Consider the following 14,866-nt stretch of genomic DNA (forward strand, 5'->3'; position numbering starts at 1 on the left):
ATGGTTTGAAGACTGAAAGTTTAGAAGAAACTTTTCTGGTGGTTTTTTCTTCAGAATAGAATACTCCCATCCCCCAGTTCCGGATTGCCAGGAAGGGAGTAATCATATATTGCAACCAAATTATTTGATGCATGCATATTTTTGTTACACGTATGTATTTATTACTACCGTAAATATTACAATTACGCCTACTTACTAATTACACCCGATCTCTTTGCTTTGCTAGTGGCTTTACTTCGCACCGACACAGATAGGTCTTATGGCGGCGATGGGATAGGAAAGGGCTTGGAGTTGGAAGGAAGCGGCCGTGGTCTTAAGGTACAATCCCAGCATTTTCCTGGTGTGAAAATGGGAACCCACGGAAAACCATCTTCAGGGCAGCCGACAGTGGGATTCGAACCCACTATCTCCCGGATGAAAGTTCACAGCCGCGCGCCTCTAATCGCACGACCAACTCGCCCGGTACACCCGATCTCTAAACTGAAGTTCCCAAGATTTTTATTTTTGTCCTAGACGTTAGAATTGTTCAATAGTCTGCAAGTGTAAAAACTACCGCACTATTAGTGTAATCTTTCGCGCGTGTACATTTGTAACACGAACGATTTAATGAAGAATTGATAGAAAAGTTATTGCATATTGTATCGTTTTGGGTGAGGATTTGGAGAGATTTCGGGGGATTATTCCAGGTTACAAGAAGTTTCTCTGGGTATCAGGGTGATCGCCAACAGTTGTGTTCGAATAACTCTGTAATAATCTTGGTTCTCGGTGCTACTGCATTTTATTGAGAGAACTAATTCTGACTACTCGCTGGAAGTAGCTATGTATTGTAAGTTCGAACCACCTATCTTTGGCTTCATAATTCTCTCATGAATATGACATGACACTCCTATACGATGCCAGGTTAAATGGAAGATTAAATAGGTGGTAAGAGAAGCTGTACTGCTATTTGTATCGGAAGGAACAGGGTTTGAGAAACTTCCGAAAGTCGAACGGAATGTGATTTGTTCGTATTCTACAAGGAGACTGCCAGTAAAGACTAGAGTAATGCAGTAGTTGAAACATTTGCTGTCCAGAATGTGTATCCTATGAATTCTGATGTGACTTTTCCAAGCTGTCATGAACTGATGCAGAGCAATTTCTTTTCCTGTCCTTGAAATTCTTTTTCATCTTTTAAATACAGTGTCACACAAAAAGGCAGAATATTTATGTAATTTAAAGGTTTAAAAAAATTACCAGCATATTTCATTCTCTTGCAGAGAGAAGCAAAATGTGGAACTGCCGTCTCCCGGTCGCTATGCAACTGGCATCTTTTTCCTGGACAAGACACATCATCAACAGAGCGAGACCGCCTTTGCTAAACTGGCTGAAGAAGTTGGTTTACGGGTAAGAATATGCAACTGGAAATGTATACCATATTCATATCAAACAAATAATTTGCTATTCTGAGAGGTCCGGCTTCTTGGCTAAATGGTCAGCGTAGTGGCCTTCAGTTCATAGGGCCTCGGGTTCGATTGCCGACCGGGCAGAGGAATTAGCTGCACTCGGTTAATTTATTTTATGGGAGGCTGGAAGTAGGTGATCGTCTTAACACACATCTTCATTTAGATACAACCTATCGCTCTCAACTATCGCAGAAATATACATCCCTTCACATAGGGTATGCTCAGGAAAGATATCCGACCGTAAAACTCTGCTTTTTTCACATTAGTTCCGCCCCCAGATACTCGAGAAAAAGGCCAGGAAGAAAGATTTGCCAGGAATATTGTTACGTGCCAGCACTATGGTAGGTGTTGCTGCGATTGCCAACACAATATTTGGGAAGAGTGCCAGCTTGTTCCAGGGTTTTCCCCTTTCAGTTGCGTCTCGATTGCGGACACCCCATTAATACTGCTGATGTGCCTCGATTGCAGACACTATTTCCTACAGATACACCTTCGTGAAATAAAGCATCTATATTGCAGTTTGATTACTAGTGCAAGTGCGTAAAGGTTAATTGTTAGCGCCAACCGGGACTGCATGCACTTTTTTTTAGAGCACCTCGCTTATTTTCAAGGTAGGCCTGCCGTGTGGCTCCGCACATGGTTAACGGCAGGGGGTCGGAAGACGAACGGACGCCATGAACCCGCACGGTTAACCGTACTCAGCCTTTAAAATAATGAAGAGCTTTTTTAAAAACTTCGTCAGAATGACTGTCTGCACTTTTCAAGAAGTTTGTCGTTTTTAAGACTATTTACGTATCAATGTAGACTTAATTATTTTCATTCTATAAGATTCTTAATAATTTTAAATTCATACTGCTAACAATACAGTCTTATTTACAATGTACGGTTTTTGAACGAACGACACTTAAGATTACTCCATTCTGAGGACAAATGACATTACGTCCGAAAACCTTTCCAAGTTGCCATGCTTATTGTACTTCCTGGTGCTTCCAGCAATTCTTTCATCCAGTTTACAGTACTTAGCTTTTAGTTCCTTCCAAATTTAAGTCCATCCGCATAACTAAATGATATGAATTCCCTGCTTCCAGATGTCTTATTGAGTGAGGCCTTCCAATTTTACTACTGATATTCCGATTCCACCCTTCAATGGTATTGTTTGTTTTTGTATCTAACGTTAAAACAGTTCCACATTTCCAGTGTGATAGACTTATTCTGAAGCCATTGTTCAACAAAATATAATCAAACGAGTTCTGTTAACTTCACATGCGGCGGAGTTTGGCTGTGAATTCGAATCCATCCACTCTCTCTCTTCAGGCTTCAGCAAAGTAAGTGCAAAGCATTTTCTTACATTTCGTCTGATTTCTTCGTTTTCCTTGTAAAAAGTCGTCATTCCTGTTTCGTGAACCTTCCTCCACAGACACTGCGTGAAATGCAAAAAACGTCCATGAGTCTCAAATGAGGAAATTCTTTCCTTAGAGCGAAAATAGCACCGGTCTCAGTCTACTGTGTATTTCTCCAGTTTCCATTCTGGAACAGCTTGCACAATGTTTTCGAGCATCCGAATACACGTTTCCTTCTTCTTGTCAGGAAGAAATGCAAATACAATAGGAGTGATGTTAGTTTCACTCTCACTACTACTCCCCAGGTCCACATGTATCTTGTATAGTTGGGCGAATTGGCTGCTTACACTCTTAAATGGACCGTAACGTAAAACAACGTTCTTTCTCGCAACATTTCCTTACCTAACTAACTGGTGAAAATTAACATTCTGTCATTTTTGTCATCTGAAAGAAGAAAGCTTTTTCCGTCAAACATTTTCAATCACCACCACCATCCAGCACAAAAACAGGGCATTCTCACGACACTCAGCACGAGAGCGACACGAATTTGAGTCACCAAATATCGAGGAGATGGACACTGTCACGTTCAAGGGTAATGGTTACAACGATGTACAGATTCTTCATTGAGGGTGATTTCTGATGCCAGCTTAGGTTCTTTCTGCAGTCCATGCTCCTTATTACTGTATTACGTTTAATGTTTAATGTTTGCGAACTGAGGAATGTGTATTATAAGTTCATATTCTTTATGCAAATTTTGAAATTCTTCAGAATAAATCCGAAGGTATTTAAGTACTAGTCTTTTCTCTAGCCCGTTTCTTTGCACGAAATATTGCTTGTTTTACATCCAGTTAAGCCTAACCAGGTATGCAATCACGATTTACAATTTTCGCTACTTAATTGCCAATAATAATAATAATAATAATAATAATAATAATAATAATAATAATAATAATAATAATGCCCAGTCAGCTTTCGTGGGGGTCTGGCACCGAATTGAGTAAGCGCTAGACATAACTCCTCGGAAGACACTGGGGTGGAGGGCCTCAACCCCGACATGGCGCGTCCCATATGGCTGATAGGGGATGTTCCTGTAGATATGCAGGACAGGTGTGAATAAGGCCAAGCCAAATAAGCACCCGCGGATCAACTGAGGCAAAAAGGACTGCAGTCAACGGTCTCGACGGCGGAAGAGGATATTTCCCAACGGCTGAGAGAGCGGAAGAACTGGCTCTTCGGCTTACAACCGAAGTTCTAACCACGGACTCCTAATTAATCGTAAATGATAATTTAGCCGGAAGACATCAAGAGGCACCTCTCGATCTTAACCATCGAGTTGTAACCTTGTGATCATACCAGTATGATCACCCCCTGCATGTATCTTCAACTTGCAACATTGGCATGATGGATAACACGTTATCACAGCAACTACCCCAGGCTCTGGACACACCTAGTCGGTTTCTCCCGATCATCGGATTCTGGGGGATCGGGAGCATCGTGCAGAGAACAGTCGGAGCTTCTCAAAATCTCTTCGTCCCAAGAAAAAGACCTTCTTAGGTACAATTAATGTAAACACCCTACTGAAAATAGGCAAGCTTAAACAGCTAACGGACACAAGTTCGATATTCAAATCATAGCACTCCAGGAAACGCGCTACCAGGATGAAAACCATTTTGACTCTGAAGAGTACAGGATATTTAAGGGTAAACCTGCCATAAGAATCCATGGGAACTTAACACAACTTGGACCAGCTTTTGCGGTACGAAAAACTATCATCAGTTCTGTACTTGACTTTACATCCCCATCTGAAAGAATCTCAGTACTTACTGTGAAATCTGGCAATAAAGCTTACTCCTTGGTCAATGCCCACGCTCCCACAAACACTGACAATAAGAAAAACCCAGAGAAAGTGGAAGCCTTCTGGGAACTCTTAGAAGAAACCACTAGCAAGATTCCAAAGCATCACGTGAAAATCTTAGTAGGTGATTTTAACGCACAGGTTGGCAGAGAGAGGAAACACAAATGGATTGTTGGTCATCACTCGGCACATTGGAGAACGAATAAGAACGGAGAAGGTCTTATAGACTTCTGTAAAACCTTTGTCTTAAAACTAATCTCTACGCATTTTGCGAGACCCCTACATAAGAAGAAAACGTGGAAATCACCAAACCCGTTATTGGGCGAATTCCAGATCTATCTCCAGAAAGAATATGTGTGAGATCCAAAATGTTAGAGTACGGAAGGGAGTTGTCGACTCGGACCACTACCTAACACAAATCAAAGTGAGATTCCAACCCAACAGATGCAGACCTAAACACAAAAAATCTCTAAGAGCTGATCCAGAATGTCTTCGACAGAACGCCACGACCTTTCTACAAGACATACTAGAGCAGGACCCCAAGGACTGGCCAGCCATGAAATTAGGACAGCCTCCAAGGAAACGCAAACATAGGTGGTGGAACACGACCTGTGATAAAGCCATTGATGAACGGATGAAAGCATGGAATCAGTGGAATGGACATCAAACAACTAAGAGATGGGAGACATTCCTAAAAGTTCAGAAAATCTCCTCAAAAATAATCCTCAAGGAGAAACGAGCCTATGACAAAAATAGACTCATAGAAATCGAACAAGATTTCCTTAGAAACAACTCCAGGATTTTCTACAAGACCTTCCGTGAAAATTTTTCTAGTTATCAACCACCATCTTTATGTTTCCGTCGAGCAAATGGAACATTAGAAACGAAAACCAAAGAGAACTGCACCATTCTAGCTGACTACTTCAGAGACCTCCTCAATTGTGATCCTCCAAAGGAAAGACTGAACTTTGAAACGCCCATGCCCAACCCCGATTCACAGCCACCGACAATACAGGAAACAGCAGAGATCATACGATCGCTTAAAAATCATAAAGCTCCTGGAGAGGACGGCATCACTGCGGAGATGTGTAAACTAGGAGATGATCTTGTAAGCAAAATTCATGCAATCCTAGTAGAAATATGGGAAACGGAAATGATTCCACAGGATTGGAAGTGTGCATTAATACACCCATTGCACAAGAAAGGTGACAAGGCAGATCCAAACAACTATAGAGGCATATCTCTACTGCCAATCACATACAAAATTCTTTCCAAAGCTCTCTTGAACCGGTTAGAAAAACAGACAGATCACCTGATTGGCGAGTACTAAGCGGGTTTCAGGAAAGGTCGATCATGTGCAGAACAAATATGGAACTTGAAGACGATATTAAGGATTCGCCGAAGTGCCAGCACGATCGTCACCTTTGTGGATTTTAAGAAGGCGTATGACTCTGTGTACAGACAGACAGTATTTGATACTCTAGAAGAACTCAGAGTGGACAAGAAGACCAGAGCACTTATCCAGCAGACCCTCACAAATACGACCTCTAAAGTGAAATTCCTTGGAGAAATCTCTGAGCCTGTTGAAATATGTACGGGCTTTCGTCAAGGTGACAGCATCTCCCCTATTCTGTTTAACTTAGTTCTAGACAAAGTTATTAGAGAGAGGGAAAAGGATATCAAGGGTGTGAACATCGGAAATTTGGGAAGCAAGGTCAATGTGAAATGTTTAGCATTTGCTGATGATCTCGCAATCATTACTAAGACCAAGGATGAAACAAGGTATGCTATACAGAGACTACACAATATAGCATCAAAGGCAGGCCTCCAGATATCCTACGAGGAAACCAAGTATATGGGAAATCTACGTCAAAATAGCAAAAGAACTCCGCTAGAGATGGAAAACGGCACAATTTCACAGGTGCCCTCCTTCAAATACCTTGGAGAAATTATACTACCATCAGGATTAGACAGTAGTGCCAATGTAGAAAGAAACACCAAACTACATAAATCATACAGACTGACGTGGAATTACTAAAACAAGTCATATCGCGTAATGCAAAATTACGACACTACAAGACAGTTGTATTGCCCGAAGCTTTATATGCCTCAGAAACCATATGCTTAGGTGGTCACTCTAAAATTACAGAAATTGAAAAGCAGGAGCGGAAAATTGTCAGGAAAATTTATGGTCCTACGAGAGAAAATGGAATGTGGATTAAGAGAACAGTGGATCTCTACTCCTTCACCGACAGGTTTACTGATGCCGTACGGAAAAGGCGCCTTAATTTCTATGGCCATATCTACAGAATGAACAGCTACAGACTAAATAAAAGATTACCGTATTCAAAGTAATCAACTCAAAGAAGGTCAAAATAAAATGGCTAGAAGAAACTAAGGCGGACCTCCAAGAAATAAATATCACAGACATCATGGTAAATCGTGGAGCTTTTAGAATAAAAGTAGCCAATCATAAATTTAGGGAGAAACCAAAAAAGACAACTGGTGGGAAGTGGTCGACAGAACGCAAGATGCAAGACAGTGCATTCATGAAGAGATTTTGGGAGGATAAGAAGGCACAAACCATCAAACCAACTAACAAGTTCAAACGCGCTCTATGAATGGGCATAACGAAGAAATAATAATAATAATAATAATAATAATAATAATAATAATAATAATAATAATAATAATAATAATAATAATAATAATAATAATAATAATAATAATAATAATAATAATAATAATAATAATAATAATAATAATAATAATAATAATAATAATAATAATAATAATAATAATAATAATAATAATAATAATAATAATAATAATAATAATAATAATAATAATAATAATAATAATAATAATAATAATAATAATAATAATAATAATAATAATAATAATAATAATAATAATAATAATAATAATAATAATAATAATAATAATAATAATAATAATAATAATAATAATAATAATAATAATAATAATAATAATAATAATAATAATAATAATAATAATAATAATAATAATAATAATAATAATAATAATAATAATAATAATGGGAAGTCCACAATAGCTGAGCACGCCCTATCGGCGGGTCATGATGCCGTGTTCCAAGATTTTAGAGCTCTTACCCTCGCTAAACAATACAGATCTAGGATTATACGGGAAGCTGCGGAAATATGTAAAAATCCTAACAATTTCAACAGGGACATTGTCTATCAATTAAGTAATTCGTGGTTGCCTGCCGTTAAGGATTTACGAAGGTAGTTCTCTTCCGTGTCCTTTCTCTATTGTTATTTCGTTTCGGTGTTTTCCACATTCGTACGTTCATCACCGGATGGTTCATTCCAAGCTAAATGTTTAGTGTTAAATGTCATACTTTCATACGTGTGTACACCGGTTATGCTGCACCCCCCCCCCCCCCAATCCCACACCGTCTCACATTCATCCTCGGGTTTTCTCCACATACTTTCTTTCCTTCTTCAGCTCTATTCTATCCTGGTATCTTACGTTGCATTTTATTTTTGTGTTTTCTTTTACTTTACAAACCATTTATCTCATCAGTTAGCAGAAAGAAAGATATATCCTACAGTTGTCCTTTTAAAGTTGTCCATGGAGAAAGGAAGTAATACCACTTGAATAACGCAGTTTTGTGCAATGGTATCTCTTAAGACTTCGGCGAAATGTTGATAATGTATGTTTAATCTGCTAACATGATATTTTTCTTTTACAGTACTGCGACATTCTATTGATTAAAGATAGTGCGGTGACTCATATTCACTAAAGCAGCCTGAATCTCTCTAGAATATTATTATTATTATTATTATTATTATTATTATTATTATTATTATTATTATTATTATTATTATTATTATACCTGGTCGTTCACCAGCCACTTATTTTTTCGGAGATAGGCAACCCATATGACGCGTATAACCTAAAGATCCTTACAATTTAGTTTCATGAATACCAAATAACTTGACATTTCTCTTATGGTCGATAAGGCTCTCCGCTACCTCCGTCATCAGTATAAATTTTTCCATTAACCTAGCAAAGGAAAAACTACTATGCACAATTCCACACCAAATACGAAGGTCCATTCTGCAAACATGCTATTGATTGTGCCTTGAAATAAAACAAGTACCCGAAATATCGAATTAATAGGTTATGCCACGTGTTTTGTAATTTAAAAAAGTTAAATGAACACTGTTAAAGCATCATTGAAGACTTTATTTTATTTACTCGTGTCAGAAGCATACTTAATCATACAGTTAAAAATAATAAACTATTTACAAAAATTAACAGACAAAAGAAAATAGACCAAATTTACTGTACATCTAGATTGTGTTTCGCCAAAACTGAGCCACACCTAGGGCGTTGTCATCAGCAAGCATTAAATCTTGCTCTGAGCATGAAAATGGGCAGAGAGGACATTCATACATATGGCTCACTGTTTGGTCTTCACCACAGTCGCATTTGCTGTCCTCTGATGTGAAGCCCCATAACTTAAGGACATTGCCCTGCCGACACCAGTTCTTAATCGGTTAACGGACCTCCAAACACTCCAGTCTTCATTGTAGCCAGCAGGAAGTTGTTCACGCGGCTCCATCCATTCTTGTTGCTTAGATTTCCACAAGGAAAGTCTTGCCTTATCTGGTGGTCCTTTCAAGGGCTTTGATGTCCGGAGGAAACTTTTCCTGGATTTCAGCCTAGATTGAGATTGTTGGTGACCAAACAGCGGGTGAGCTTCAACGTTCTCAACCTTCAGTCGTCCTTGATCAGCAGAGACTTCTCGACGAATACTTGGAGGTGCAACGCCAGCAAGACAGTATAGCTTCTCAACAGGAGTAGGTTTCAGGCATCCTGTGATTAATCTACAAGCTTCATTTAGGGCAGGGTCCACAGTCTTGGCGTGGGATGATCTATACCACACAGCGGATGCGTATTCTGCAGCAGAGTAACACAGAGCCAATGCAGTGGTTCTAAGAACTTGTGTCTTTGCTCCCCAGTTTGTACCTCTCAGCTTCCTCAAGGATGTTGTTTCTAGCACTGACTTTGTGTTTGATATTGGAACAGTGTTTTCTGAAAGTGAGGGAGCGGTACTTTGGGGTGAAAGAATGTTCGAAGGGGTTCCATTCCAGGAGACACCTCCACCTCCGGCTCTCGGGAGAGGCCTCCACCTCCCGCGGGAGATTTGAATTTTGGCGCGAGATTTGAATTTGTAAACAAAACCACGTGCTTTTTGACAGCTGTCATCGACAACGCATCGCTAACCTCAGTGCTACCATCTTAACGGGCCTAAACCTTAGTGCTGCCAACTTAAACTTACCAGCGCGAGATTTGAATCGGTAAACAAATCCACGTGCTCTTTTGACAGCTGTTGTCCGCCATCTTTAATCAAGAGCACCGTGCTGCTATCTTTATCGCAGTAGCGAGCAATTCAGTCCGCTGTCATCCGCCATCTTTAATCTACAGAGCACCGTGCTGCACTCTTTAGTTGAAATGTGGTGGCGGCAAATTCCACGTGCTCTTGTTTGGAAGCAAATCCAAGTGCTTTTTTGACAGCTGTCATCCATCTTTAATCAAGAGAGCACCGTGCTGTCCTCTTTAGCTACATACCTTTGCAATGTGGTGGCGGCAATTTGAAAAATGCTTTTTGACAAGCAGCCATCTTTAATCAACAGAGCATCGTGCTGCCCTCTTTAGCTACTTACCTTTGAGGCGGGCAATTTGAAAAATTCTATTTGACAAGTTGCCATCTTTAATGAACAGAGCATCGTGCTGCTATCTTGCGGGTAATTTCTACGTAACAGCTGCCATCCACCATCTTGCATCGCTAACCTTAGTGCTGCCCTCTTTAGCTACTTACCTTTAACATGTGGTGGTGGACTATTTGAAAAATTCTATTAGACAAGCTGTTATCCGCCGTCTTGCATCGCAAACCTCAGTGCTGCACTCTTTAGTTAAAATGTGGTGGCGGATAATTTGAAACATTATTTTTGACAAGCAGCCATCTTTAATCAACTGTGCACCGTGCTGCTATCTTTAGCTACTACCATCTTACATCGCTTACCTCGGTGTTGCCTTCTTTAGCTACTTACCTTTGAAATGTGGTGGCGGCAAATAAAAAAATTCTATTTGACAGCAGCCATCTTTATTCAACAGAGCATCGTGCTGCTATCTTTACGGCTACTGCCTCGCTAATTAGCACTTAGAGGCTACTACACAAGAAGGCGGTGGCTGTTATAGCGCCCTTCTCCACCTCCTCTGTTAAGGCATAGCTTTATCGAACAAGTTTAAACATTCATCGGGATAGCTAGAGTAAGCACGTGTTGCAGTGATGACGTCATCGTGCATGTTTAGACTTGATCGTTTTCTTAAGTGTAAGTAGGTGTAAGGAATGCGGTAAGTACAGCATTTTTAATGCGATTAAATATTTATTTACAGTCTACTACAACAGTGTTCGTTTTGCTGCTGACAAAGTTAGTACGCTTCTTAACGTTTTGCGGTATGCTTCTGAAATGCCTCCTGCAACATTCAAATTAAACAAAACATTTAGAAATATATTATACTAAGTATGTTATGCTTTACAGAGAAGATTATACACTTCTTACCTTGTTGTTATTCCTTTTCTGAATCATCATCATCATCATGAGGTACTAGAGAAAGTTCATTCATACACTGTGTACAGTGCTCAATCCTCGGATTTGGTCCATCCCAATGATCATCACCATTTTCTCCTCGATGCTTGTAATGTCGTTGACAAGTTCTGCATAAAGCCACGTCGATCGACATCTTACTGTGTAGAGGAAGGATGTCCCAAAAATTATGTACGTAAGAGGCAGCGTACGTAGATAAAAATCTTGGTGGTAAGTATTGAATAAGATGTTTCGGCATCGTCGTTCTATGTTTATAGAACATCTTAATAGCCTCACGTACTCGTGTAAGATAAATAAGATGTTGCGTTTGAGCATGCAAACAGCACGCACATTTACAGTTTTGTTCCATAGCGTACGATGTCGAAGCACACACTAATGTTAATGATAAAGAGCTATCCTTATTTATAGTCTCGAAACAATATTCGTTAGCTGATGGTAAGTAACATCACTTATATGAATAATAAGACAATAGGCTGCTGTGTTAGCAGGAATGTTTTCAGACGTTTCAAATTCTAAACGAATATCAACTAGAGATTCTTTTATAGATTCTTCATGATAAGAGGTCTATAACTACAAACGGTGCTTCATTTTTAAATTCTTGAGGTGTAAATAGCGGACGATCTTCTTTCTGATAATACGATGATTGAAATTTACAAAACATGTCATAGAGCATCCCAAACTTATTTTTCTCAAAGTTAATGTCTATGTTTTCGTAGGGATACGTAATTCCGTTGAGATATAGTCTAACGTGTCTTAATTTACAGTGATCAAACAGTGAGCTATGTTTTTGTGATTGAATTTACGATTAGTTTGAAATCCAAAAATAATAAAGTGCTTCTCAGTAAAACGTGATGTTTTAACAGCCCAGCTATGCTTGTTTGTAGGTGGTAACACAGGATATTCATGCAGTTCCCAACTTCGAAAACGTATAGGTAATGGTGTATCATTTTCTACAATCTTGAGCAATCGAAGTTTCTCACGATCAGATAAGGTTACATGTGGAATCCTCCACAGTATACAATGAAGTGTAATTTTCGATTCTACTGGTGTTTCTACTGCTTTAAGAGAATTGTAATCACTTCGATCACGGATTAGAATAAGCTCTTGTTTTGCGTTGATTGTAATACGTGTAAAGTCTTCTGCGAAGCCAAAAATATGTTTTAGTGATAACATATCCGTAAAAGTTCCATCCTCATTAATCATCCAGTTGTTAGTAGCTGTTGGACACCATCCAGCCATCCGCAAGATTACTTTCTTCATCACAGAAGGGTAGAGTTTCATTGCACTTGTAATACCAACATTCTTCGTTCGATCTATTTCAACATTATTTACTTCATATCGCGCTTCAGAAAAGAGAAAAGCTAGTGCATGGTTGTTTAGTTGTGAAGTGCTTGGTCTACTTCCATCCGACTTTTCTAGTCGTCCTTCAATTTAGAGGTAGCTTTCGTGTGGTAAGGTGTATACATCTTGCTGATTAATAATAAAATGAATTTCATCATTGTTATTTAATCCAAACATAAAAGGTTGATAGGAATGGAGCTCACTTCGTACTACACCTTCACGAGTTTCTACTGTATTCGTAATGTCTAGCATTTCTTCCATTCTGTTGTAGTAGTGTATATCCTAAATCTTGGAGTATCTGCTTATGGGTATCTGTTAACTCGATGAGTCTCTGCACACATGTAGTATGTCTTCGGAATGTACACCGTGTTTTATAGATGTTCTTCATACTGGTTTGAGATGTAGTTTGTAAGCTACGTACGCGTACCGATCTAAATGAATCTGATTATGTTTAGCAACATTACTCTTAGACTTGTAAATAATGTGTTTTACAGACACAGGATGATAAAGAACTACTGCTGATTTCTCACAAATAGTATATCCACGTTCCTCTGTAACAATAAAGTCGTGCAGGACGTGCGAAGGTTGTAGATTACTATTCAAGTCTGTAATAATATTACATGTAATGTTCACATGATAATCATCGAAGAGTGTTACAGGTTGATCAGACTCGTAACGTACGTTCGGTAGGAGCTCCCTCGATGAAAATCCAAGCAATGGTCCAATCGAATCACGTTGTGATTTGAAGTCAATCTTAAATTATGATTCAATAACACATTTATGTGTAATGTTGCTTATAGTGATTGAGAACTTGTAATTATGATTACTAAAACTATCTTCTCCAATTGCAGCCAGTCCCTGCTATGAATGGTGTGAAAATATTGCTCATAGGGTCAGTTAGTGCATGCATTTCAGTGGGCTTGGCAGACTGATATGTAATAGCAACTTCTGGCTCGGCGAGGAAAGCAACGGGAAACTACCTCACTCCTCATTTCCCTAGTACGCCTCTTCAGTGACGCCTAGGCCATCTATGACAGCTGATGGCGGAACTGTTGAGGATCCAACCAGCCTTCGGGTTGAGGACTAAACATACATACATCTTCTCCAAACTGATCAATTAACCTACTTTCAATATAGTCATGAATATCGTCTACTGAATAACTACCTGAGAGTAGTGTTAGCACATACTCATCGTAATAGAATTTGTTTACACCATCACGCACATTATAGATTTTATTGTAGCTTTCAAACGATACTAGTCCAAGACTATGCGCCTGATAGCCCAGTTCGATTGGCGGATTAAGACGGTTGTTTCAGGTCCTTCTCCACGTACAGCAAACGTTCTTTCACTGTTCGTCATCACGTAGACACTAATGCTCTTTCTCTACTGTCTGGGTTTGATATAAGAACATAAGAAATAATCGTCCGCATATGCGTGTATTAAAGTTTTGCACACGGTTTTTATTGTAAACAATGTCTGCACTGCTTCCGAAATAACGTATGAGCTCAAAAGGGGGAGGTAAGTCTCCATAGCTATCAAAATACCATACTTTAGATTTACGTTTTACATAAGCAGCGTAATGAGTTCCAGGTCCACGACTGTTGTCCAAGTTAATTACAGCATTTCACGTTCACGTGGGCGTGCTGGTAGTTGATCGCGCATATACACACCTCGAAAATAATGAATTCCTAGTTGTTTAGCAAACGTAAATCTTCATCATGCATTAGAGCTCGATGTGGCAGTGCATTCAGTAGACGTTTTTTGGAGAAATGTAGATACCAAGCCCTTTCTTGTATGGTGCCAGCTTCATGTTCACACCTTTGCCTCGTAATGCAATTGCCTCCATCGTCTTGTTATGACGTTCACTCTCCACTGTTTCGCTTCTTTTACAGCTTTGACGGTTCTCGCTACAGCAATAGCACCACCTAGCAATGAGCCAATGACCCTAAAGCTGCTAGGCCAGCAAACAGCGCAGGAAGAAATCCTCGTTTTGGTACCGGAATAATTCCTGCACGTTTACTAAATATTGCTCTGCACTTTTGAGAAATTCTCGCTCTTGCTGCGCGTAATGCCTTAGTAATAGCTTACACGAGATTGTATTACCCTCGAAGAGCTTTTTGCGCGGCCTTTATAACATCTTTCCATCCTACAGTTTTTGTTTTCTTCTTCATGTCGTTTGGATATCGTTGTTTCACCATGCTGTACACGACTTTACTAGTCAAGAG

General features: G+C 39.4%; 1 protein-coding gene across 1 annotated transcript in view; it reads left to right on the top strand.

The window, feature by feature from the left end:
- LOC136856759 (uncharacterized) overlaps positions 1 to 14,866 on the top strand; it is a 674,434-nt gene that overhangs the window by 211,986 nt on the left and 447,582 nt on the right. Inside the window, exon 5 of the mRNA XM_068224954.1 lies at positions 1,257 to 1,383. Coding sequence (XP_068081055.1) covers positions 1,257 to 1,383 — 127 coding nt within the window. The remainder of the gene's footprint in view (positions 1 to 1,256; positions 1,384 to 14,866) is intronic.

This window comes from Anabrus simplex, chromosome 1 (assembly GCF_040414725.1).
Source record: "Anabrus simplex isolate iqAnaSimp1 chromosome 1, ASM4041472v1, whole genome shotgun sequence".
NCBI lineage: Eukaryota > Metazoa > Arthropoda > Insecta > Orthoptera > Tettigoniidae > Anabrus > Anabrus simplex.